Source organism: Salvelinus sp. IW2-2015, linkage group LG23, assembly GCF_002910315.2.
Source record: "Salvelinus sp. IW2-2015 linkage group LG23, ASM291031v2, whole genome shotgun sequence".
NCBI lineage: Eukaryota > Metazoa > Chordata > Actinopteri > Salmoniformes > Salmonidae > Salvelinus > Salvelinus sp. IW2-2015.
The window spans coordinates 45,910,049-45,937,864 of NC_036863.1; the positions used below are offsets into that span (position 1 = coordinate 45,910,049).

Consider the following 27,816-nt stretch of genomic DNA (forward strand, 5'->3'; position numbering starts at 1 on the left):
CGGTAGTGAGTGTTGGGAGAGCAGGCTTTAGAACAAGCTCTGCTCAAACACGTCAGAGACAGTTTATCAAGGTCTGGGTGAGCAGCTCATTTCTAAAATGTGGTTTGTTAGAAGGGGACTAGAATGAAAGTCTGCACACCCACTAGTTATCCTGGAGGATGGTTGACCACCCTTGATGCATAACATTGCAACATTAAAACCAAAACACGTTTTATGCCTTTTGAAATAATTCACCAATTTAAAATATCAAAAGGCAAATGGATGGCTACAAATATTTTTATTCAGCTGAAGTAAGCCCACAAATTTAGAGTTAGTTTACCTTTAAAAGTTTAGTCATATTTATCTTAGAGAAGTGTTTACTTTGCAGGCTGACTAGTAGGGGTGGACTGGCTGGTCCATTTTTAGCCAAGTGGGTCTGTCATTGTTTTTATATAAATTTTTTAGCAAAATAATCATTATCTGATTAATAATTGGGGGCCTCAAGGAAGAAGAAAACAGGGCGCTGTGTTACAAATGTCAGGGCCGATTTCTGGTCCCAGTCCGCCCCTGCTGACTAGCATCTATTGAGTTGCAATGTCCCATACATTGGATGCCCAAATCAACTGGAAGTACAATGCATTCGGAAAGTATTCAGACCCTTTGACTTTTTCCAAAAAACGGAAAAATCCCACTTAACTTTAGGTACTCAGACCCTTTACACAGTACTTTGTTGAAGAGCCTTTGGCAGCAATTACAGCCTTGAGTCTTCTTGGGTATGATGCTACAAGCTTGACACACCTGTATTTGGGGAGTTTCTCCCATTCTTCTCTAAAGATCCTCTCAAGCTCTGTCAGGTTGGATGGGGAGCGTTGAAGCACAGCTATTTTCAAGTCTCTCCAGAGCTGATCTATCGGGTTCAAGTCTGGGCCAATCAAGGACATTCAGAGACTTGTCCCAAAACCACTTCTGTGTTGCCTTGGCTATGTGCTTAGGGTCATAGTCCTGTTGGAAGGTTCACCCCAGTCTGAGGTCCTGAGCAGGTTTTCATCAAGGATCTGTCCTTCTTGCTGTTGCTTCTCGCTGTTGCAGGCAGGTAGCAACAGGCTGTCACAGCTGGCCGCGACCAGGAGACCCATGGGGCGGCGCACAATTGGCCCAGCGTCGTCAAGGTTAGGGGAGGGTTTGGCCGGCAGGGATATCCTTATCCCATCGCTCTCTAACTATTCCTGGGGTGGGCCGGGCGCATGTACGCTGACACGGTCGCCAGCTGTATGGTGCTTCCTCCAACACATTGGTGTGGCTGTCTTCCGGGTTAAGAATTTTACAATAAGGCATTGTGTTAAGAAGCAGTGCGGCTTGGCAGGGTCGTGTTTCGGAGGATGCATGGCTCTCGACCTTAGCCTCTCCCGAGTCCATACGGGAGTTGCAGCGATGAGGCAAGACTAACTACCAATTGGATACCGCGAAATTGGGGAGAAGGGGTAAAAAAAAAAAAAATCATTAAGGATCTCTGTCTTTCGCTCATCTTCCCCCTAATCCTGATGCTGCCACCACCATGCTTCACCGTAGCGATGGTATTGGCCAGGTGATGAGACAGTGCCTGGTTTCCTCCAGACTGGCATTCAGGCCAAAAAGTTCAATCTTGGTTTCATCAGACCAGAGAATCTTGTTTCTCATGGCCTGAGAGTCCTTTAGGTTCCTTTTGGCACACTCCAAGCGAGCTGTCGTGTGCCTTTTACTGAGGAGTGACTTCTGTCTGGTCACTCTACCATAAAGGCCTGATTGGTGGAGTGCTGCAGAGATGGTTGTCCTTCTGGAAGGTTCTCCCAGCTCCAGAGGAACTCTGGAGCTCTGTCAGAGTGACCATCGGGTTCATGGTCAGCTCTCAGACCAAGGCCCTTCACCGATTGCTCAGTTTGTCCAGGCGTCCAGCACTAGGAAGAGTCCTGGTGGTTCCAAAATTCTTCCATCTAAGAATGACGGAGGCCACTGTGTTCTTGGGGACCTTCAATACTGCAGAAATCTTTTGGTACCCTTCCCCAGATCTGTGCCAACACAATTCTGTCTCAAAGCTCTATAGACAATTCCCTTGACCTCATGGCTTGGTTTTTGCATCGACATGCACTGTCAACTGTGGACCTTATATAGACAGGTGTGTGCCTTTCAAAATCATGTCCAATCAATTGAATTTACCACAGGTGGACTCAAGGATGATCAACGGAAAGAGGATGCACTTGAGCATTAAAAAAAAAAAAAAATGCAAACATGTTTTCACTTTGTCAATATTGTGTGTAGATTTTATTTAATCAATTTTACAATAAGGCTGCAACGTAACAAAATGTAGAAAAAGTGAAGGCGTCTGAATACTTTCCAAATGCCCAAAGTGTAGAAAGCTTTCATCAAGGCAAAGGGTTGCTGCTGTACTTCTATTCGTAATCAGGCGCGCATCCTTACTCAACATTGACAAGAGCGCTCCAAACAAAAGACAATGACTAAATTGAATTTACAAAACTCGGAAATGGAATGTAATAAACCATAACTTGTTTCTCACAAGTGTAGCATAGGTTGTGCGCTCTGCAAACAATGTGTCCACTCCTACAATGAGAATGGTAAGACTGGAATAATATATTGAATGCATTAACAGAACAAACATTGTAGATTAGAAATTATAGGAATTAACTGTAAAATGTACTACGTAATAGGGAAGTGATACACACTAAATATCAAATGCAAACAATTCATTCACACAATGAAGTTATGAAACAATGAATGTGCACTAATTGTCAGGTGAGAGCGCATTCTGGATAGAGAAGTGCATTGTGTATCTGGGCGCTGCATGGTCAATTCAATGTCTGCATTGGCCATGCAGCATTTATGGTGATACGTCCTCTGCAGAAGTCAGGGCATTCTTCTTCCGTTTTGCAGAGCAGTGCTGTTGTGAAGGAAGTTGTCAATTAAGTGATTTTGTGGTCATACAGGATGTACCGCCCCCACCTACCATCAACCAATCATGTCAATGCGGAGCTATACAGCGCCTTCCGCATTATTACAACATTTGGGATGAGCATGGTGATGCAGTACGGAGCTCGATTTGGCCTCTGCATTCTAACAGGCTGACTACACCGCTCACATCGCATGTGAGAGCATTGCAAAATAAAGTTAGAAAACTATATTATTCAATAATTGCACCCACACTGGTCGTGTGCGCCAACGAGCGTCTGCTTTGCCAAGGGTGAAAATAGAATTCACTTCTATTTCTGACCTAGATCGCGCTGCAAGTCCTGCCTCTCCCATCTCCTCATTGGTTTATAGAAGCAGGTACCCACGTGCCATCTCATTGGTTATACCCACGTGGGTGACTGAAGACCAACGAGGTCAATGGCGGTAATGCACTTAATTTATGAAAGTTGCCAATCGCAAAGTCAAGAGAAGAAAAAGCCTGGAAGGACGAGAGATGACTGGAAACGATTCAGTTGACCGTTTTATGTGTGGATTAATTGGTGGACTAGAGGACCTTGTGCATTTCAGGCAAAATAACAACTCAATGTTTATATACCATGACAAATTAGCTAGCAAGTGCAAGCTAGCTAGCTAAATTGCCATAAATGTTTTATGCATTTCGACCTGTACCCAAATTAATATAATTGGTTCAGAGTTTGTTTTGATATTTTAACATGCGTGTCGTGATCGCCTTTAGTGTGGGGGGACAAAATACATTTATGCAAAATACATGGCGCACGCGCGCAGCCGGTTTGGGTTCTGTGTAAGGAGGCTCCACAATTGCGTCACACCCTCCATAAGGAGCCCCCGACCACATTTTTGGATCAAGCTTAAATTGATTTTAGTCTAGGCCTCCACAATGGATAAGTTCACTGAGAAAGGCGCATATTACACACACACAATATATATATATATATATATATATATATACACACATATACATATACACACACCAAAAAAGAAAACGTCCCCTTTTCATGACCCTGTCTTTCAAAGATAATTCCAGCATGACAATGCCACCAGCAATACTGCTCATTCTGTGCGTGATTTCCTGCAAGACAGGAATGTCAGTGTTCTGCCATGGCCAGCGAAGAGCCCGGATCTCAATCCCATTGACAACGTCTGGGACCTGTTGGATCGGAGGGTGAGGGCTAGGGCCATTCCCCCCAGAAATGTCTGGGAACATGCAGGTGCCTTGGTGGAAGAGTGGGGTAACATCTCACCGCAAGAACTGGCAAATCTGGTGCAGTCCCTGAGGAGGAGATGCACTGCAGTTCTTAATGCAGCTGGTGGCCATTCCTGATACTGTTACTTTTGACCCCCCCCTTTGTTCAGGGACACATTATTCAATTTCTGTAAGTCACATGCCTGTGGAACTTGTTCAGTTTATGTCTCAGTTGTTGAACCTTATGTTCATACAAATATTTACACAAGTTTGCTGAAAATAAACAGTTGACAGTGAAAGGACATTTCTTTTTTTGCTGACAGTACCAGTCAAAAGTTTGGACACACCTACTCATTCCAGGGGTCCTATATTTTTACTATTTTCTACATTGTAGAATAATAGTTAAGACATCAAAACTATGAAATAACACTTATGGAATAATGTAGTAAAAAAATATTTTTGAAGTGTTCAACAAAACAAAATAAATGTTATATTTGAGATTCTTCAAAGTAGCCACCCTTTGCCTTGACAGAAGTTCCCACATATGCTGAGCACGTGTTGGTTGCTTTTCCTTCACTCTGCAGTCCAACTCATCCCAAACCATCTCAATTGGGTTAAGGTCGGGTGATTGTGGAGGCCAGGTCATCTGATGCAGCACTCCATCACTCTCCTTCTTGGTCAAATAGCCCTTACACAGCCTGGAGGTGTGCTGGGTCTTTGTCCTGTTATAAAACAAATGATAGTGGGACTAAGCCCAAACCAGCTGGGATGGCATATCATTGCATAATGCAATGCTGTGGTAGCCATGCTGGTTAAGTGTGCCTAGAATTCTAAGAACATCACAGACAGTGTAATCAGAAAAGCACCACCACACCACACCTCCTCCTCCATGCTTCACAGTAGGAACCACACAGGCGGATATCATCCGTTCACCGACTCTGTGTCTCACAAAGACACGGCGATTGGAACCAAAAATCTCAAATTTGGACTGGTCGAATGTCCATTGCTCGTGTTTCTTGGACCAAGCAAGTCTCTTCTTATTTGTGCCCTTTAGTAGTGTTTTTCTTGGCAGCAATTCGACCATGAAGGCCTGATTCACACAGTCTCCTCTGAACAGTTGATGTTGAGATGTGTCTTACTTGAACTCTGAAGCATTTATTTGGGCAAAAATTTCTGCCGCTGGTAACTCTAATGAACTTATCCTCTGCAGCAGAGGTTACTCTGGGTCTTCCTTTCCTGTGGCGGTCCTCATGAGAGCCCGTTTCTTCACAGTTCTTGACGGTTTTTGCGACTGCACTTGAAGAAACTTTCTTCAAGTTCTTGCAATTTTCCAGATTGAGTGACCTTCATGTCTTAAAGTGATGATGACTGTCGTTTCTCTTTGCTTATTTGAGCTGTTCTTGCCATAATATGGACTTGGTCTTTTTCCAAATATGATTATCTTCTGTATACAACCCCTACCTTGTTACAACACAACTGATTGTCTAAAAGCATTAAGAAATTCCACAAATGAACTTTTAACAAGGCACTCCTGTTAATTGAAATGCATTCCAAGTGAGTACCTCATGAAGCTGGTTGAGAGAATGCCAAGAGTGTGCAAAGCTGTCATCAAGGCAAAAGGTGGCTACTTTGTTGAATCGCAAATATATTTTGTTTAACATGTTTTTGGTTACTACATGATTCCATATGTGTTATTTCATATGTGTTATTTCAATTTAGGTTAACTGAAATAGCTCTTAACCAAGTGCGCATGCGCCAAATCCACCTTCGGCGTAGTACAGTATCCCGAAAGATCATTGATTTTTATTTAGACTTTTTTTTTGTACATACCGTGCATAACGACAGTAATTCGGGGCGGCGGGTAGCTTAGTGGTTAGCGCGTTGGACCAGGTTGCTACATCGAATCCCCGAGCCGACAAGGTAAAAATCTGTCGTTCTGCCACTGCACAACGCAGCTAACCTACTGTTCCCAGGCCGTCATTGTAAATAAGAATTTGTTCTTAAGTGACTTGTCTAGTTAAATAAAGGTTAAATGAAAAATATATAGTGACAGTTTCTCTGCGTAACTCATTTTAGTAAATACCGAACGTTTTTTGACATAACGTTTGCAGAGCTGGCTAATGTTGGGGCGGACTTTGAATTTAAGGATCCTGAGCGTCAGAGATCGTCATATTCATCGTCTCCTCAAGCTCAGGTACTGGTTCAACCTAACCCGTACCATTTTAACATGTCAACTTTAACGGGGTAGGCGTCCCAAGGATCCCGGATAGCATGGACTATTCCAATATTGTGGCTAGCTTCACACAGCTATCAACTTGGCAAGCTTGGTATAGAAGCTGAGATCCTCAATTTTAATTCGAGTCATACTAGGGAATCGAGACATTTCACCAGTCATTTACAGAGTGGCTATGTTGTAAACTCTGCCATCTAACCAATACCAGTTAAATGACTCACAATTAACTAGCAGCCAATATAACATTAGCTACCTCGGCCTGCTGATACAAAACAGACGCAAAGGCTAACTAGCTGACGTTGGCTAACTAGCTGACGTTGGCTAACTAGCTGACGTTGGCTAACTAGCTGACGTTAGCTGAGCTGGCATTTAGCGATGAGATGGCGCTTGGAACTATTGATAGTTCTTGATAGCTAGCTAATGATATAAAGCCCAATATATACTAAAGGGGAGTATATTTGCCTGCATACGCAGCAAAATTAGCAATGTTAACTTGCTAGCTACTGTAGCTAGATTGTTAGCTATCTGCAAATGCAATGTTCACAGTCAAGCGTAACAAGACAGATACCTAGAAGCTAAATACAGTAGATCAATTACATTTCATAGCTCACCATTTTGTTGTTATCCCTTGTGCTACAAATCCTTGTGCAGTTTCCGTAATGTAATACCACGTATTAGTGTCTAAAATATAATATTTATGCGGAGTGAAACTTGCGTCTGTTTAATTTACTGTCTCAATATGGAAGGACCTCTAGCCACGTCTCCACCGGAAAGAGCTCGTCAGCAAGGTAAAAGGGTTATCACTTAGTTACCAGAGCCACAAAGACCAAATTGGCTATGTCGTAAAGATTCATGAAAACACAAAATCGCTTTTTGGTCTTACTTTAATGTTAGACAAATTTAGCAGTGTGATTATGATCAAAGTTAGGTTTAAAATCAGATTTTAAGAAGAGAAAGTGTATAAATGGGCCGGGTTTATGACTTTGTGGCTGTGGTAACTAGTGACAACCAGAAAAGGCAGCGACGAAAAAAGGAACATGTGGAAGATAGGGTCAATGATGGTGGATAAATGAAGATAGTCCTCTCAAGACGTTTACCATTGAAAAATGATCAGTTCCGGTCTACTTAACGGGGAGGGTCTCCCATAGACACCAATGCAGCTGGGTCTGGTCCACTAATGTATAATAGAGCTCGCCAGCATGTAGTCATAAAACCCGGAAATTAGTTATCTCTCTTCGTTTAGCCATGGCAATGGGGAATAATAGGGTTTGGGGATTAACGCCGAAAATAAGATCTGAGGTTAATGTAGAGATCTAATACGTTTTTTTCAATGATTTATCAGTCAGTTAACATGACCTTCATGAATTATACGCTTTTTCTAATTACACAAATGCTTTAATATTCACCAAAAGTGATGTTAGCTGATGTAGGTTATTTCATAGAACAAAATGTATAAGAACTCAACTTTCCCATAAACTTTGTCTAACGAACCATTGCGGAGTTAGAGCCTACAAAAAGACGCCATTGCTATCGCTCTTTTTAATAGGAATTGGAGACTGTGTCCAAGATGTCCGACCGTTGTTTTCAAGGTTATCTTTTTATTTTTTATTAACAACAAATCAATACAGAAAGTACATGAGGGAACACAAGTATATATAGATTATATACAATGGACAATTGAGCTAGGGGGTACAATATCACAAGGACCTTAAGGGACTTACATACACTTATAATTCTAACAGCTTTTTTGTTAGTAGAGTATTTAATTGTCTTAAAATACAGTTCAATTTATTTTTGTAGGGAAAGAAAATGTGTTTTTTTGTTTGTAAATTTATATTTGTGAATATGAAATTTGGCCAAAAGAATAATTAAATTAATTACATAAAAATGTTTCAGCTTATTCCTATCGTAGGTAAAGAATCCAAGCAGTACATCTCTCCACAATAGTGTAAGACCTTCATAAAAGTGTTCAATTATAAATCTACTGATGTCTTGCCACAGTTTACTTACATGAATACAATGCCAAAAAAGATGCAACACTGTTTCTGGGTGGTCATTACAAAAGGAGCAATTTGAGTTGATGTTTTCCTTAAACTTCTTCATATAGTGGTTGGCAGGATAATATTTATGAATCATTTTTAAGGAAACTTCCTTAATTTTGTTAACAAGTAGGTATGTGTGTGGCAACATCCAAACTTTTTTCCAACAGATATTATCAATAAATCCATTCCAATAAGGCATGACATAAGGTGTAGATAGATACAACATCCTGCTGAAACAAGGTTCGTATCGCTCTGTTGTTGAATGGACCAAAAGAGAAACAAATCTTTCCTACTGATGAGTCAACAGGGTCAATAGAAGGTAGGCTCTGAGGGTCAGGTCTTGACACGTTCCTGAATAATAGAGCAACACCTGAGGGAATGGCATCTAAAAGAATTGCAAAATCTTTAGGTGTTACAGGGACCTTGTAAAGTGATAAGAATTCCTTATAACTGAGTAAAAGACCCTATGCATTTACCAGTTGGCTCACCAACAGGATATTATTTCGGAACCAATATTCTAAAAACAAAGAAGTATTTTTATACAATATTTCCCGATTATTCCATATATAATATCTGTGTGGAGAAAAATTATGTTTATAAATTAAGGACCATGACAAGAAAACCTGCCGATGAAAAGCAGAAAGTTTCACTGGAACTTCAATATTATAATTGCAAAACAACATGAAGTTAACAGCTTAAGGCCACCAGAAGTAGAGAAGACATGATGAGGAATAAAATTCCAGATTTTAAAGATAAGTCCCTCTGTAGCCATTGATTTAGCTTCTTCTGGGGTTTTTTAATAAGAGGGTTCAAATTTAGTAAGCCTCTATACTTCTGATCCTTTGTAATGGTTATGCATAAATATGTAAGTTCTTCTTTTACTGGAATACCATAATATGAAGGTGTCACACAATCTTTGACAGCTATGAGTTCACATTTATTAATGTTAAGATATAGACCAGACGCTTTGGAAAAGGATTGTATCACATTGATCGATAGGGGAATTTGGTTAGCGTCTTTCAGAAAAAGTGTAGTATCGTCAGCCAGCTGGCTTATAACCATTTCTTTACCAGCTATGGAAATACCTTGTACAGGACTAATATTTAAAGAATTTGCAAGAAGTTAGGTGATTAATAAAAACAGGTACAACCTTGCCTAATTCCTCTCTTTAACTCAAATCTAGGTGAGGTGCCATATTTCAATTTGATAGAGCTGTTACCATTTGCATAGAGAGTCTTAATAGCCTTACAGAAAAAAAATCCCCAAAGCCAAGTCTCTCAAGGTGCTGCCCATGCTAATACAGCCTTTTGGCCACTATAAGCCTCTCATTCTCCATGATCTGGTTTACTTACTGTAGTTCATTGGGCTCGTTTGAGTGGTAAGGCTGAAGCAACCGACTGCAGACGAAAGTCGGAGTGAAGTAGTGGGAGGTGCATCTACAACAACCGAAAGTCAGACCGTAACCACATTTCCCTCCACAGTTTTTATGCGAGTAAAGTCATACCGTATTTAAAAAATCACGACAGCTGTGATGGAAAATAGGTAGTGTCAGTACAATTTTATAATTGCAGACAGATAATTTGTTCGTTTGACATGGTGGGATCTTTTTGTCAGTAAAATGAATTAGGCTATGTGAGAAATGGTGGTGGAGATGCCTTTATGCGTAAATATTGATATAAAGACCATCATATCGAAGTCAACTTTGTGAGTCGCGATGGTATGGTGTGTGGCCCTCCCACTACGACTCGGTAAAGCATGCAGTTTATTAGGCTACAGATGAAATAAGTTATGATGACCTTCACAGGGTGGTGAAAGTGCACAGTGATTTTGATGCCTTTTTCCAATAAATATTGAGGGTCTTATTCTGGGGATGATGATCGATGCTTGACTGCCGTTTGACCCAGTCTTTTTGACGTCATGAAAAATGCGGTTTTTGGTTGAAATCTGATTAAACTGCTGACCAGTTATCTAAATGCTACTCAATTAATAGACACCAATTTATATAAACATGTGCATACTCATTGTGGGCACTAGAACCATTACAATTATTACAATTGGGTAATGTTCTTTTTCGGCAGGGTTTGTATGCATGGTTCAGCTTAGCACATTTGGCAAACAGCTGGCCAGGGCCAGCGTTATGGGCGGGCCTTAGGGGGCCTGGCCCGCCCTACCATACCTCCTTGCCCATCCAAATAAAATATAAAAATATTGATCATTTATTTGACCGAGACGCACACCGACAGAAAGACGCATCAATATCAGATAAAACATCCGATCGAGCGAAACAGCCCGCTTGGAGTTTGCTCAAATCAAATGTTATTTGTCACATGCGCCGAATATAACAGGTAAGTAAATGCTTACTTACAAGCACCTAACTAACAATGGGGTTTAAATATGAATAAGAATAAGAAATAAAGTATCAAGTAGTTAAAGAGCAGCAGTGAAATAACAAAAGTGAAAATCCACTTCCTCGTTGGAGCCCTATTCACCATCAGCAGCAAGCAACACTCATTCAAAAGAATGCATTGAATCAAAGATATTTACAACTAAGCCAAGATGGTTCATCTGTGTCGTTTACAGTGGGAGCAAATGAAACATAGTGGGCAGAACAAGCAAGGAGGTGGTTAAATCACGAGCTAGCGAGATCCTATTGGCTCATTGTAGTTTGTATTTGCATATTTCCGTTAGGGAACGTCTCCTCTGTGAAGTCTGTGTGTGCACAAACTCAATTCGACCTTGCACTCCTTTTAATTAAACAACTTTTTTTTTTACTTTGGCAAAGTGTCAAGTCTATAAGGCTTAGTGCAGTGTGTTTGTAACAGATTCTAGTTTTGGGAACAGATTTTTTTTTTTGAGATCAGATGTTTAAATGCTGACAAAATCTCCCATTACCTACGACTGGACTGGACTTCCTGTCACTACCATATTTGGTGATAAGAAAACGTTATTCTTCTGCAGTGGGCTTTAATGGCAGTGGGCATCCAATATGGTGCATTATCGTCCCCAACTGGACAATAGTATAAATCCGTTACACTTTGTTATACAAAATTGAAGAAAACAAATGTATAGAAAAAATATATACACCCTTCCAGCTAACCCTACAGTCATTAAAAAAAACACTACCCCATCCCACTACTTTGACCCTATCTGCTCCTCCACCACGCCAAAGGCCTGGGTGGATGGGACACCACCTCTCAACACACTCTGTAACTCTTCTGAAGTCAAATCTCGTACACCCAAGTATAGGTTGGCCTATCCCTCTGTGCTGGCACAGATCTACTACTCACAGGGATCCTCTCAGGATCTCACCCTTGAGCCATCCTCCTCTACTTTCTTGACTGCCTCAGCATAAAACACCTTCTTCACTTCTGAACATGGCCACTTCAACCTGCCTCTCTCCTACCAGACACTTCCGATCCCTAGCAACATGGTTACCCCTACAGATGACACAACTTTTCCCACAGAAACTATGCAATCCTCTGTCCAATGCCCTCCTGCACACTTCCCACATTTTGGAATCTCCCTCCTACACACAATCGTGGCACCTAAAACACCGCAGTGGGAATTTGGCACAAAAGCTCCAACAGCATAACTTATATATCCTAACATGACTTTGTTAGGTAAAGAATCAAAACTCAAAAGGACAGACTGACACCTCTGTTTCACCACGCTCCCAACGAGTCTGTGTCGCACCAAATGATGGGCATTACAAATACCAGGAATCTTCAACTTCAGTTGCTCCACCTTCCCACTTTACACTACCCCAGAAATCACTCCTTTCAATGACCTTTAGTCAAGTTGCGTGGCACAGAGCGCACCATCTCCCTTCTTTGACACACCGTCTCCCAAATTCAGATTCAACCGCTGCTTTCCTCATTCTCTTCTACCTCTTCTTCCTCTTTTTCCTCCTCCGAAATCAACCTTTCCGTGTCCCTGTTCCAATATTCCTCTTCTCCGGGCTTTGCTAGCAGTGGCATACCGATGTAACTCCATCTTCAGCTCTGTGCTGAGAAAACGTTCTGAACAGATGCATCAGCTTTATAGCCCCTGTGACGTGTCTGGGTTTCCCCTTTGGTCTTTGATTGAATCTCTTCGTTGGGGTTTTGCAGCGGACTACGTCCAAAAAGTTGTATTGCCGCCACCTACTGTGCAGCATAAATAAAATATATATATATATATATATAAAATGTGAAGAAAAAAAACAAAAACTCATATTAACTACCCCAAAATCACTCATCAAAATGCTCCCTCCTTCATCTGTTAAAATTAATTATCCAGGAGCCTGGGAGGGCATCACATTTTCCGTCGCCAATAACCCTTGCAAATCTGAATTCCTGAAGCCCGAGATATTTTTCCTCCACATCCACAAAGATTTTGCACCGTCTTCCTTTTTATTTGACCCGTGCAGTTTATCATAGTTGCAATGAACGCCACAAATCCACTTTCTTCACATGCAGCATATCCGGTGCTCTTGATTGACGGATATTCACTATGGGCTCTGGTACATCCACTACCATATCTTCAACACTAGTGTCACTAGCTCCCTCAATTCTTTTGATTGCCTACACATAGCAAATCTGATGGACCACCCTAACTTTTGTCACCTCAACCTCCTACTTTCTTTAGCCTGTCGCATGCTTCCCAGTCGAAACAGTTTACGCATATATTATGGCAAAAAAATGTGAAGTTATTGTTCAAATTTTTGTCTTCCCTGCACACACATCTTTTTCTTGACACAAGTTGAAGCTCGGTTGCCAAAGTCTACACCCCTTCGGTCGGTGATTTGTCAACAGTACTACTCCTTGTAGGAATGAACTATGGAAGGGGATTCTTCAGTGAAGTGTTTGTTGTCATTCAACAAGAGACTACTAGTTTTCATGCAGATTTTTTCACTTGAGAAAAACTGCTCCAAACATCTTTGTTAGATTGAAAAATTCCTTGACTAAGACCTCCTCGGCAAAAACATACATTTATTACAGATTTCTTGATTTATCTTAGACAAATTCGGACTATTTTGAGGAAGTGTTATGGGCTATGTTGTTGCTACAGTAGCTCAAACAACAGTAATGTTGCTGGGTTTTTTCTCGTTTTTCAAGTGAAGGTCTTTAGGAAGTATTCGAGCACAGATATTCGCTTCACTTAGCCAAGTTCTGCTAGAAGTAAACCAACCCTATGTATGAGAATGCCTTTACAGGGCATTCCATGAACTCTGGGTCATGATCCCCACCACAATTGCATCACGGCCGTGAGGGTCAGGCCACCCAGATAGCATATAAACACGTCATAAGCCATGATAAAAAAAAWATATATATATTGGAAATTTGCTTTAAAACTGCAAAATGTTCACAATGTGTAAAAAAGAAATAGATTAACTATAAAACTGGGGGGGGGGGGGGGGGCTTGCTCAGACCCGCGAATCTGTGCCCATGCCACTGCGACGGGCACTAACCACACCTGGGATTCTTGTCGCAAGGATATCCAACGACACCCCAGAGATGACTCCTTTAACAGGTGCTCTACTCCGGAGTTCAAAGCACTACACAACTCTTGTGATGCCCACACACTGGTTGAATCAACATTGTTTCCATGTCATTTCAATGAAATGATGTTGAACCAATGTGGAATAGATGTTGAATTGATGTCTGTGCCCAGTGGTCACTGCCTTCTTCCTCTGTTCCTCAGACACACTATTAATCAGGACAAGCCCACTCGTGGTCACACTGACTGATGCCACTTTTACCAGCACAAGATTCACCTTCTTCGAAACCCCCAAACTGATCTCTCAGATTAACATTGTTATCCAAAAATCGCATCCAAACAAGAAACAAAAACTTGTCTGACACACATTCATCATCCCCTTCAGTTTTCAACACTTTCTTCTTTTCATTCCATTCTTCAACACTACTGTTTTCCATTCATCTTCTCCAACTCCACTCGACTCGCTTTCAATATCGACATCCAATTTCGCCATGATTCCCCGAAAGTGCATTGAATCCAAATGACACAGACTTATTAGCTAAGTGCACTGCAACCCATCAGCCATCATCTTATTTCCCAGGTTTGTCCATTACAATAAACAAACAAAACGGTCATTCTACAAATAAATGTGTTTACACAAGACTGTCAATTGAAATAAGTAGCTAATGTTCAATACAATATATTACTATTAGCAGAGAAACCATTGTCCATGTATAAATATTATGGGAAAATATGCCTTTTATATAGCTGCACTAGTTATGAACTACATGCCATGCTATCAGTAAGAAAAGTAGGCCTATGCCTTGGGTCTCTCAACTATGGTGAGCAAAGAAACAAACGAACAGACAGACAGAGCAGCGCTGCCTGCATAGTCAAACTCCCTTGAACGCGCCACATAACTACACTCGCCACGCCTCATTTTTACTCTGACGGAAATGACATAGTCGTCGAGGTCACTGATCCAAGGTGGACTGGAACTTGACATTCATTTACTATTTCGTTACGATAACAGCATATATATTTTAATGATTTTCAACACCATTTTGATAACATCTCTGGGCAGTTTGTTTGCGAGGAGATGTCTGGTGAAGTTCTAAACGCACAGGTAAGAATCTGAGTGTACGGTGCACGAGGAGTTTAGTTTTTGGGACTGCCTTCATTGAACATTGATTGGTGGAAAATTACATATTACGCGCTGCTATTGGCTAAACAAGTGAAGGGGTATTTGTTATTGGCTCCTCGAGGAGGAAACCTTCAAGAAATAATCTAGCATGCGATTAGGTAATGCCGAAAGATATCAGAGTTATAAAAACATGTATTCCTCTGAAGTGGTTAGTTGTCGTTCAATTAATCACTCCAGATATATATTGCACATTGACTTGTTTCTGTGTAGCTAGCTAGTTAATAGCCTAATAAAAGACGCCGCCCATGGGCGTCCTGGGTGGTTATAATGCAGCGCCCGAAAAATAACTGTCGAAATGTTTTTTTGGGGGGATACTTGTTTACGAAAATCTAGTTATTTAAAGAATCCGTAATCCTATAATTGTATAATGTGTGGATATCTGTATAGAAACAGTTTGAACCGCATTTTTCTCCAAAACGGCACCTATAACTATGATGTGGTAGAATACGCGTTTTTCGCTCCGTCTAGCACAGCAGCTAATTTGGAGAAGGATGCTATTCTGGACGTTCCTGTATGTGGGCATTACCGCATCTGCAGGACCCCCCCAATGTATTGATAGTGAGTGTGTTACTACAAATATTTGTACTACTCCCCTCACAGACCATAAGGCCATTAACATTGATATCAAAATATTTACCCCTGATACTAACCTTGATAGAGCATCCTACTGGAAGCTAAATAGCTCATTATTAAATAATGATATAGTTAAGTTTGAGGTTAAAGATCTTCTCTCACACTTTGGGGAAAGGGCTTGTGAAGAAAAATCTTATTGCAAGAACTGGGAGCTCTTTAAATTTGAGGTGTCCAAATACCTTAGAAAATATGGTAGTAATCTTGCTAAGACCAGAAGAGCTGAGGAGGAAAAGGTGATCATTAAGATTACTTCCCTTTCTCAGAGGTCCCCAGCCGGCCTCTCGGGGGYGGAGAAGATGGAACTAATTGAGTTATAAAATAAACGGGATAATATATATATATATATATATAGATTAAAAGCAGAAGGAGCCTTTATTAGATCTATGAAAAAAATGGATTGAGGAGGGAGAACAGAATTCATCCTATTTCTTTAGACTTGAGAAATGTCACTCTAAATGTAACACTATCCATAAGTTAAACATTGATGGTGTTATTACAGATGACCAAAAATTCATCGTGTCAGGAATCCACAGATGTTTTTTTAACTCACTGAATAATGTTCACTCTATCAGTGATATAGAATCTAAACAGTGTGATGAACCCATCAAAGTTGAAGAGATTATAGAGTCTATCAAACATCTAAAGAACAATAAATAACCAGGTGTTGATGGAATTACATCAGAATTTTACAAATTATTTTCTGAACAAGTAGCTCCCTTCCTATTTGAAGTCTTTTTAGAGAGTATTAAAAACAATGTTCTCCCTCCTACAATGAGTCAGGGGTTAATAACACTGATACCTAAGCCTAAAAAATAAGTACTGCTCATCGATAACTGGCTTCTTTTGTCTTCGTAAAAATGACTATAAGATATTAGCCTTACTACTTGCATTAAGAATTAAAGAAGTATTGGATGCAATCATTGATGAAACACAGTCTGGCTTCATGAGGAACAGACATATTTCTAACAATATCAGACTAGTATTAGACATACTTGACTACTCAGACCTGATAACCGAGGATAGCTTCATATTATTTTTTTGATTTTTATAAAGCATTTGACACAGTAGAGCATCAGTTCCTCTTCCACTCACTTGAGAGACTTGGCTTTGGGGATTTTTTCTGTAAGGCTATTAAGACTTTCTATACAAATGGTAATAGCTCTATCAAATTGAAATATGGCACCTCACCTAGATTTGCGTTAAAGAGAGGAATTAGGCAAAGTTGTCCTATCCGTACCTGTTTTTATTAATCACCCAACTTCTTACAAATTCTTTAAATAATAGTCCTGTACAAGGTATTTCCATAGCTGGTAAAGAAATGGTTATAAGCCAGCTGGCTGACGATACTACACTTTTTCTGAAAGACGCTAACCAAATTCCCCTGTCGATCAATGTGATACAATCCTTTTCCAAAGCGTCTGGTCTATATCTTAACATTAATAAATGTGAACTCATGGCTGTCAAAGATTGTGTGACACCTTCATATTATGGTATTCCAGTAAAAGAAGAACTTACATATTTATGCATAACCATTACAAAGGATCAGAAGTCTAGAGGCTTACTAAATTTGAACCCTCTTATTAAAAAACCCCAGAAGAAGCTAAATCAATGGCTACAGAGGGACTTATCTTTAAAAGGAAGAGTCCTAATAACCAAGGTTGAAGGTATCTCTAGACTAAAAAAGCTGTTAGAATTACAAGTGTATGTATGTCCCTTAAGGTCCTTGTGTTATGTGATATTGTTCCCCCTAGCTCAATTGTCCATTGTATATTATCCATATATACTTGTGTTCCATTATGTACTTCCTGTATTGATTTGTTGTTAATAAAAGGAAAAAGGGAAGGGAAAAAAAAGTGTCGCAAATGAGTTCTGTAGTACCTGCAGAAGGCCACAGGGAGGAGCAAGATGTCTATAGACCCATACTGGTTTTGCCTTAAAAACCCTAAACCTGTATAACCTATTTTAGCCCTAACCCTAACTCTAGGGTAGGGTAGCCTAAAACACTTTTAGAAACTATTTTAGTAGTAATTTTACGTTAGTATATGCCATTATAGTACTTAGTAGCATTTTGATCATTTAAAAAAATCAAAACCTATGTAAGCATTTTGCTGTATTTTTTTGTATTAGTTATTATATTTATTATTGCAATGCAGAACACTTGATAAACAAGCCACATTTTATGTTTAATATTTCAAATGTGGTTTGAACTGGGTGTGACCTAGTAACCTCTATGTAAAAGTCCAGCAATTGGGGTGGGATAGGTGGGGCAGGGTTGAGACTGATCTCAGGAATTAATAAGAAAAATACACTTTATTTCTCAGCTGCCTCACCAATGTCTTTTATATGAATTAATAAATTACCTGCTAAATATTTCCAATAGATGGCAGCATAAGACCACTAAGCATCAGTTATAGGCTATAGCAGAAATATGTTTGACATAAAGTAGCATGCAACCAAAGACCATATGTCCCATGATTTTCTAAAATGATTACTCATTACTTTTACAGTAATATTTATTTATTTGGGCTCTCGAGTGGCGCAGCAGTCTAAGGCACTACATCACTACAGGCCTGGGTTCGATCCCGGGCTGTTTTGCAGCCGGCTGCAACCGGGAGACCCATGAGGCAGCGCACAATTGGCCCGGCGTCGTCCGCGTTAGGGGTGGCTTTGGCCAGCCGGGATGTCCTTGTCCCATCGCGCTCTATCGACTTTGGGTGGGCCGGGCGCATGCACGATGACTTCAGACGGCAGCTGTATGATGTTTCCTCTGACACATTGGTGCAGCTGGCTTCTGGGTTAAGTGTGCAGTGTGTCAAGAAGCAGTGCGGCTTGGCAGGGTCGTGTTTCGGAAGACGCATGGCTCTCAACCTTCCCCGATCCCGAGTCCATACAGGAGTTGCAGCAATGGGACAAGACTGTAACTACCAATTGGGGAGAAAAATGGGTAAAAGTAATACATAAAGTAAAACCTTTTTTTTATTTTTATATTCATTAGATGTGCTAACCTCAACCCTAGTATACAGTACCTTTGGAAAGTTTTCAGATCCCTTGACTTTTTCCACATTTATTAGGTTACAGCCTTATTTATAAAATTGATTAAATAGTTTTTTCCCTTATTTACAGAATACCCCAGGTTTATATACATTTTTGCTAATTTATTAAAAATCATAAATGGAAATATGACATTTACGTAAGTATTCAGACCCTTTTCCCTTGTACTTTGTTGAAGCACCTTTGGCAGAGATTATAGCCTCGAGTCTTCTTGGGTATGACGCTACAAGCTTGGCACACCTGTATTTGGGGAGTTTTTCCCATTCTTCTCTGCAGATTCTCTCAAGCTCCGGTTTGATGGGGAGCGTTGCTGCACAGCTATTTTCAGGTCTCTTCAGAGATGATTGATCGGGTTTAGGTCCGTGCTCTGCGTGGGCCACTCAAGGACATTCAGAGACTTGTCCTGAAGGCACTCCAGCGTTGTCTTGGCTGTGTGCTTATGCTCGATGTCCTGTTGGAAGGTGAACCTTCACCCCAGTCTGAGGTCCTGAGTGCTCTGGAGCAGGTTTTCATCAAGGATCTCTCTGTACTTTACTCCGTTCATTTTTCCCTCAATCCTGACTAGTCTCCCAGTCCCTGCCGCTGAAAAACAACCACACAGCATGATGCTGCCACCACCATGCTTCACAGTAGGGATGGTGCCAGGTTTCCTCCAGACGAAACGCTTAGCATTCAGCCCAAAGAGTTCAATCTTGGTTTCATCAAACCAGAGATTCTTGTTTCTCATGGTCGAAGAGTCTTTAGGTGCCTTTTGGAAAACTCCAAGCGGGTTGTCATGTGCCTTTTATTGAGGAGTGGCTTCCGTCTGGCGACTCTACCATAAAGGCCTGATTGGTGGAGTGCTGCAGAGATCGTTGTTCTTCCCCATCTCCACAGAGGAACTCTAGAGCTCTGTCAATGACCATCGGGTTCTTGGTCACCTCTCTGACTGCTACCTGACTGCTCAGTTTGGCCAGGCAGCCAGCTCTAGGAAATGTATTGGTGGTTCCAAACTTCTTCCGTTTAAGAATGATGGAGGTCACTGTGTTCTTGGCGACCTTCAATGCTGCAGACATGTTTTGGTTCTCTTCCCCAGATCTGTGTCTCGACACAATCCTGTCACGGAGCTCTAAGGACAATTCCTTTAACCTCGTGTCTTGGTTTTTGCTCTGACATGCACTATCAACTGTGGGACCTTTTATAGACAGATTTACCACAGGTCGACTTCAATCAAGTTGTAGAAACATCTCAAGGATGATCAATGGAAACAGAATGCACCTGAGCTCAGTTTTGAGTCTCATTTGCAAAAATGTCTTTAAAACTGTTTTTGCTTTGTCATTATGGGGTATTGTGTGTAGATTGCTGACGATTTTTATTTTATGTTATCCATTTTAGAGTAAGGCTGTAACGTAACAAAATTTGGAAAGAGTCAAGGGGTCTGAATACTTTCCGAAAGCATTATCTATTCATCTTACATCTTACTATCTCATATGACAGTGCGAGTATACACCCTCGGAATAGAAAAGACAAAAGTGCATCATCCATAGCCCGCCAATAAACTACATCATGCAACCCTCGCGGTTAGCAAATTTACCCGAACATGCCCTTCGTTTGCGCGAGAAGGCGGAGTCCTCGCTGCCGCTGATGGCACAAGCTTTTCGCGGTGCATGTTGAGTTGTCTACTTGTGCGAGAAGGCAGAGCAGCTCGATGCTGGGTGATGAATTTGACAATGAATGTACCAGGAAAATACATTTCTCGACCAGAGGTGACTGAATTAATGTTCAGGATTATAGATGATCGTGATTGAAATAGTAAGCAATTGTAATTTCAAAGCATGAGCATGAAAATAGGTAATAATAAACATGAATCATCATTATAGTAATTCACAGTAATCTGTTAAAATTATGTTTCGGTCCTTGCTCTTGCGTTAGCAGTGTGCAAAGGGACAGAAAAAAGCATGTGCCGGAGGTTTTCTGTGAGGGTGAAGCCTTGTGTTGATCTGACCATCAGTTTCTATACCTAAGGTCACTGAAAAAAGTGTATATCCTTACTGAAGTACTCAGAATTGCGAAATATTCAACAACAAAAAAATGTTAATTTGATCACTTACAACCATAAAATAGCAATTTACAGCATAACAATGCAACAATGGTCCATATACCCTTAAACCAAAAACACCATACATTTAGTTAATTATTTAAAAAACACTTTCTTAAGCACCAATCAGCAGTTGAAACAATAACGAAGTGGACTCCCGACACTGTTTTGGTAAAAAGCTGTGATGGGGCTGGAGAAATGTAACCACTAAAATGTATAGACAGAGTTAAGAATGCAAAGACTGACCATCCATGGTACAACAACTATAGTTTTAACCATGTTTTGAGGCTTTACAGTTTTTTTCCTACCCTTTTTTTACGAACAAGTAAAACAAGCTTGTATTTTGGGTTCTGATAGAGAATGGCAGTTGAACTAAGCTCATGAGGCAATAATAAGTTGTTTTCTGAATCAATGAGTAGATTTCATTAATTAATTAAAATGTAAAAATGGATGTGGATCCAAAAATAAATGTAGTAACTGTTGATTCACATTTAACACAAACATAGGTAGCTACTTTTGAAGAATCTCAAATATATATAAGATTTTTTTTAACAAATATATTTTTGGGTTACTACATCTCACAATGTGTATATTTATTTTTTTATCAAGTCTGACACCATTTTAATCAGGAGAATCTCCCTTTTGTAATTATTTAGGTCTGGGCAGTGAGCTCTGCTGTCATCGATCACTAGACCAGAAATATAAGTTTTTTCATATTTTTTTTTCAATACTTCCTCATTATGCAGATGTAAGCACAGTTGACACCATCGAGGTGCGGATGTTTACTTTCTACACAAGTTGTTCTTTTTCAGATTCGTCCTAAGAACAGATTGTAGTGGTAAAATAAAAAGGGCTACATTTTTTGTGACATTTAGGGTAAATGGAATTCTAAGCATCACTCTAATCAGAAGAGGCTCTGCAAAGTTTATTTTCAATTTATTTTCTATGGCCTTGCGCTAGTGTTCCAGCTCAGCCAACTTTCCTTGGACATTTTTCAGCCTTGGGTGAATTTTGACTCATTCTATTGTCAAGCCTAACGGTAGCTAGTTATCTGTACACTGGTAGACTGTCCTTCACCCCCGCCTGTTGAGCACTGTTTTCTCGCAGTTCTGTTAAAGATGTCGTGGGCAGGTGTTCGGCAGGCGGGAGCAAAGGACTCTGTGGTAGCTTTGCCAACTAATCCTAAGGAGGACTCTGGTACACAGCAGGCTGGAGGCAGGGTGGAGGCAGGCTGGAGGCACCTTGTGCTAGCTAACTAGCAAGCCAGCTAATACACAGTGTCGCCTTAGCCTTCCGTCTGATGCTGTGCTAGCGGGAGGTGGGGACGACAGGTCGACGGTGTCCTTCACCCCCGCCTGTCGGGCACGGTTCTCCTGCAGCTTTGTTAACGACAGTGAGGGCAGGCGGGAAGCGAAGAACACTGTCTAAAAACACATAATATTACCTTTTTGACGCAAATTCAAATGTGTCACACAAGCATGAAGATGCCGTAGTGCCACTTGGTGGACAACGACTGCCAATGTTAGGGCGGAGAGACACTTTTCGTCATGTAGTGTACGTATGTGGACACTTGCTCGTCGAACATCTCATTCCAAAATCATTGGCATTAATATGGAGTTGGTTTCCCTTTGCTGCTATAACAGCCTCCACTTTTCTAGGAAGGCTTTTTACTAGCAGAATATTGCCGCACGGACTTGCTTCCATTCAGCCACAAGAGCATTAGTGAGATCAGGCACTGATGTTGGGCGAAGTCAAGTTCTTCCACTCCGATCTCGATAAAACGTTTTTGTATGGACCTCGCTTTGTGCACGGGGGAATTGTCATGCTGAAACAGGAAAGGGCCTTCCCAAAACTGTTGCCACAAAGTTGGAACCACAGAATCGTCTAGAATGTCATTGTATGCTGTAGCGTTAAGATTTCCCTTCACTGGAACTAAGGGGCCTAGCCCGGACCATGAAAACAACCCCAGACCCTAATTCTTACTCCACCAAACTTTACAGTTGGCTCTAAGCATTCGGGTAGGTAGCGTTCTCCTGGCATCCACCAAACCCAGATTTGTCCGTCAGACAGCCAGATGGTGAAGCGTGATTCATCACTCCAGAAAACGCGTTCCCACTGCTCCAGAGTCCAATGGCGGCGAGCTTTACACCTCTCCAGCCGACGCTTGGCATTGCACATGCTGGTCTTAGGCTTGTGTGCGGCTGTTCGGCCATGGAAACCCATTGAAGCTCCCGACTAACAGTTCTTGTGCTGATGTTGCTTCTAGAGGCCGTTTAGAAATCTGTAGTGAGTGTTGCAATCGAGGACAGACCATTTCTGTACGATTCAGCCCTCGGTGGTCCCGTTCTACGATTCAGCACTCGGCACTCGGTGGTCCTGTTTTGTGAGCTTGTGTGGCCTACCACTTCGCGGCTGAGCTGTTGTTGTTCCTAGATGTTTCCACTTCACAATAACAGCACTTACAGTTGACCGGGGAAGCTCTAGCAGGGCAGCAATTTGATGAACTGACTAGTTCTTATCACGGTGCCACGATAAAAGTCACTGAGCTCTTCAGTAAGGCCATTTTACTACTAATGTTTGTCTAGTGAGATTGCATGGCTTGGTGCTCGATTTTATACACCTGTCAGCAACGAATTTGGCTGAAATAAACGAATCCACTAATTTGAAGGGGTGTCCACATACTTTTGTATATATAGTGTGTCTTGTCAGTATTTCCATCTTTGGCTTTCCCAAACTTTGTTCCCACCCTGTTCACGCTTCCTCGCCCATAGATACTCACGGCGTGGCATGGCCTAACGTGACCACACACCCGAATGGGTTACAGCCATAGGGTACTCCTGTTACTCCCATGTGAAATTGCCGACATTGTGCATAACCCGTCAACAGCTGCATACATTTTTTAATTTTTTATCATTCTATAAACATTTTGGATATGCATGATTGGTCAATTTTAACATACTTCCATGTCGTCTTAATCAACAATCTATATAATTCCCTTCATTGAACAGAAGGGGACTCCGTTGTTTCATTTCCCCCAACGTGCAAGGTGGAATTCCGGTGTGAAACAACAGACCCCCATTCATTTCCAAATAAGGGAAGCGTAGTGGGCATGGGACCGTTGGGCGATGCAAGGGAGTGTGAACAGTGTGTGACCAAAGTTGTGGAAAGCTGATTAGCTGTTGACACCTAGCCTACTTGCTAGCACCAACATAAGGTTGAAGCTAGCGTAGCCACAGATGGAACAATGAGCCAGATGTTTCACCGGATGTATAATTATCCAGTTGGCATTTCCACTCGCCACCAAATATGGTGATAAGAGGAAGCCTAGTGGCCGGCATTGGGAGAAGATGGAACGAGATTTTAGCCAACATTCTGCAAATGTTCTGATCAATGAAACATTTGATCTCAATACGGTTTTCTTGATCCCAAAACTACACTGAACAAAAAGATAAACACAACATGTAAAGTGTTGGTCCGATTAAAAAATCGGACATTTTCTTATTTCTCTCAGATTTTGTGCACAAATTTGTTTATATCCCTGTTAGTGAGCATTTCTCCTTTACCCAGATAATCCATCCACCTGACGGGTGTGGCATATCAAGAAGCTGATTAAACAGCAAGATCACTACACAAGTGCACCTTGTGCTGGGGACAATAAAAGATCACTTTAAAATGTGCAGTTTTGTCACAACACAATGCCACAGATGTCTCCAGTTTCGAGGGAGTGTGCCATTGGCATGCTGACTGCAGGAATATCCACCAGAGGTGTTGCCAGAGAATTTAACTTTTGTTTCTCTACCATGAGCTGCCTCCAATGTCGTTTTAGAGAATTTGGCAATKTGTCCAACCGGCCTCACAACCGCAGACCACGTGTACCCATGCCAGCCCAGGACCCCCACATCCGATTTCTTCACCTGCGGGATTGTCGTGGGGGGGTATTTCTGTCTGTAATAGAGCCATTTTGTGGGGGAAAAGCTCTGATTGGCTGCTACTGGCTCCACAGTGGGTGAGCCTGGCTGGCAAGTGGGTGGGCCTATGCTCTCCCAGGCCCCCCCATGGCTGCACACCTGCCCAGTCATGTGAAATCCATAGATTAGGGCATAATTTATTTATTTGACTGATTTCCTTATATGAACTGTAAATCAGTGTATTTTTGTTCAGTTACGCACAGAGTGGAGTACGTTTTGTAGACTTTACCCTTTTGCCTAAATCGGCCTAAAATTAACAGCCGACACCCGTCAAATTAAGCTAGATTTTGACATTGGCGGGTAAGATTGTCTAATTCACCAGCCACGTTGGCGGAGGTTCACAGTCAAGGCTCTACAGTACAGCATTTCATACAACTAGTGCGAGTTGTGATTTATAGCTAAATAAATGCTGCAATGTCTGTTTTCAAAGTATTTCTGCCGTTTTGTTTCATATCTTGTAATGCACAAAGAAATCTGAATCTTAACGTTATCCCACCTCACGCAGCAACACTGCCTGTCTGGCGGGCTGTGAGCACTGCGAGTGAAGTGCTAAAATATATGTTTTTAGAAGCAATGCGCACAGGCATAAAAGTTGGTCTAATTTACTCAAGTCTACTAAAGTGTGCCTTTGTCCTTGTGTTTCTTGAATATTTACATTGTTTTGTTCACAAGCTAGCAGAAAGAGACATCGTCAGCCTCTACTAGTGAGATTCTCACAGGCACACGTGATGACTCGAGTCATATATTTGTATAACTAATGCAAGATAGACCACATCCTGTCTTTTCAAATGGGAGCAAATTAATCATAGTGGGCAGAACAAGCAAGGAGGTGAGAGCCTATTGGCGCGCTCTAGCATCTATTTGCATATTTCCCTTATGGAACGCCTACTCTGTGGTGCAATAACTCAATTCGCCCTTGCACTCCTTCTAAACAACCCATTTGTTTTTTACTTTGGCAAAGGGTAAAGTTTACAAAAGGTAGTCCACTCTGTTAGTAACATATTCTAGTTTTGGAAACAGAACTGTATTGACATCAAATGCTTCATCGGTGAGAAAATTTGCAGGACGTCGACCAAATCCATTTCTCGCCACTGGGCGTCCTCTCACCACCATGTTTGGTAGTGAGTGGAAACCAACTGGATGCGTCACATTTATATATGAAATATTCTAATTGTTCTATCTATGCTCAGTGGCCCTGTTACCAATTAAAAGGGGCAGCTGAACATTTTAGTCTCTGAAGACTCAGGTCACAGAATATTAAATCGAGCAATATACCACATTTACTTCTTAATAGTACAGCATTTGTTGTTTAAGAAGCATAATTAACAATGCTCATCCATTTTTTTTGTGTAATTATGGCGGGGAAAAAATATTTTGTCTGGTAAAAAATCTGAGTGGCTGGTAGATTTAAAAAAAATCTAAATAATAAATCTAACTGCCACATTGGCTGGAATACAAAACAGTTGTTTTATACCCTGACGTTGTTTGGAGTGTAAGGGCGAATTTAGTTATTACACACACGCACTTCAGAGCAGGCATTCCCTAACAGAAATATGCAAATAATGGTAGAGCGTGCCAATAGGATTTCGCTAGCTCGTGCTTGGCTCTGCCCACCTCCTTGCTTGTTCTGCCCACTTTGATTCATTTGCTCCCATTGGAAACGACAGGCTGTGGTCTATATTGGTTTAGTTATAAAAATCTTTGGCGTGGCAATCTGAATTAACGAGTTCAAGGTGTCTTGGCCGTGAGTATCTGCAATTCATCAGGGCCCGGTTTCCCAAAAGCATTTTAAGGCTAAGTTTAATTTATAGAACCTTCTAAGGAGCATTGTTAAATCGACAAGCTGTTTCCCAAAACCATCCATACTAAAGTTGCTATTTATTTACTGATTGCCTCAGACTACTCGTAGAACAGCGTCGTTAGAAGTGCGTCGTTATTTTTGCAATTCCGCATCACTTTATACACAGAAGATCTCTGCTCAACATAGAATCAAGCTGTTTGTTTGTCTCTCTGTGACCGTTGATAATTCGGAAACAAATTTGACTAAAATACAAAATGGTCAATGTCTTTGCAATTGAACAAGCAAAGGATAAAAATATATTTCAAATGCAAACTGAGATGGCTGCATTAAAAAACGAAATCCAGTGGCCTATAGGCTACATACAGTGCCATCGGAAAGTATTCAGACCCCTTTTCTTCTACTATATTTTGTTACGTTACAGCCTTATTCTAATATAGATTTTTTTTTAAATCCTCATCAATATACACAGATTGCCCAACAATAACAAAGTGAAAACAGGTTCTTAGAAATGTTTGCAAATTTTTTGAAAATTAAGATACCTTATTTACATATTTTGTTTCCATTGATCATCCTTGAGATGTTTCTACAACTTGATTGTAGTTCACCTGTGGTAAGTTCAATTGATTGGACATGATTTGGAAAGGCACACACCTGTCTACAGTGCATTCGGAAAGTATTCAGACCGCTTTACTTTTTCAGATTTTTGTCTCAGATGAGTCTATACCCATGCCCCCTGTCCAGTGGCTATGCAAGGTGGCCATCACAGGGGTTCGGGGTCCGGCAGGGAAGCTTAATCCTTCTTTACGCAATCCATGCATTAGGCTAAATTCACAAGATAAGCATAGGCCTATAAGGCTACTTCATAGGAAGTGTACATAAAATGCCATTATGTGCAGATTTGTAAATTAACCTTCCGTTTCGACATATAGCCTAGGCCTAGCTGTTAGACTCTACAAACGAAAAAAGATAAACTAGAAAATTGGAAAAACTATATCAATCTCAATTTTGCAGGGTTGAACATTTTCAATTTTATGAGTGGATCAGACATTTTTTTTAAACATTTAAAATAATATTCTGTTATTCAATTTGAATGATTGTATTATTATTGGATTGATAAGTGTTACATGCACAGAACATGCACTGGCAATGAGAAGAAAAAGTGCGAAAAGAATAGCCTAAACTCTTAATTTGTTCCTCAATAATACA

The 27,816-nt window shown here is 40.9% G+C and overlaps 2 protein-coding genes across 4 annotated transcripts in view; one reads left to right on the forward strand and one right to left on the reverse strand.

The window, feature by feature from the left end:
• Positions 1-7,157, reverse strand: part of arcn1a (archain 1a) — a 19,536-nt gene extending 12,379 nt beyond the window's left edge. Inside the window, exon 1 of the mRNA XM_023968010.2 lies at positions 6,989-7,157. Coding sequence (XP_023823778.1) covers positions 6,989-6,991 — 3 coding nt within the window. The 5' untranslated portion in view covers positions 6,992-7,157. The remainder of the gene's footprint in view (positions 1-6,988) is intronic.
• Positions 7,158-10,717: 3,560 nt separating this feature from the next.
• The window catches only part of hmbsa (hydroxymethylbilane synthase a), a 28,791-nt gene continuing 11,692 nt past the window's right edge, over positions 10,718-27,816 (forward strand). Inside the window, exon 1 of one of the 3 annotated variants that reach the window (XM_023967849.2) lies at positions 10,718-10,764. In XM_023967849.2, the coding sequence (XP_023823617.2) occupies positions 10,733-10,764 (32 nt within the window). In that variant the 5' untranslated portion in view covers positions 10,718-10,732. Of the gene's footprint in view, positions 10,765-14,825; positions 15,003-26,494; positions 26,554-27,816 lie in introns of those variants that run through there. The other 2 variants (XM_023967852.2, XM_023967853.2) reach the window with 2 other exon arrangements.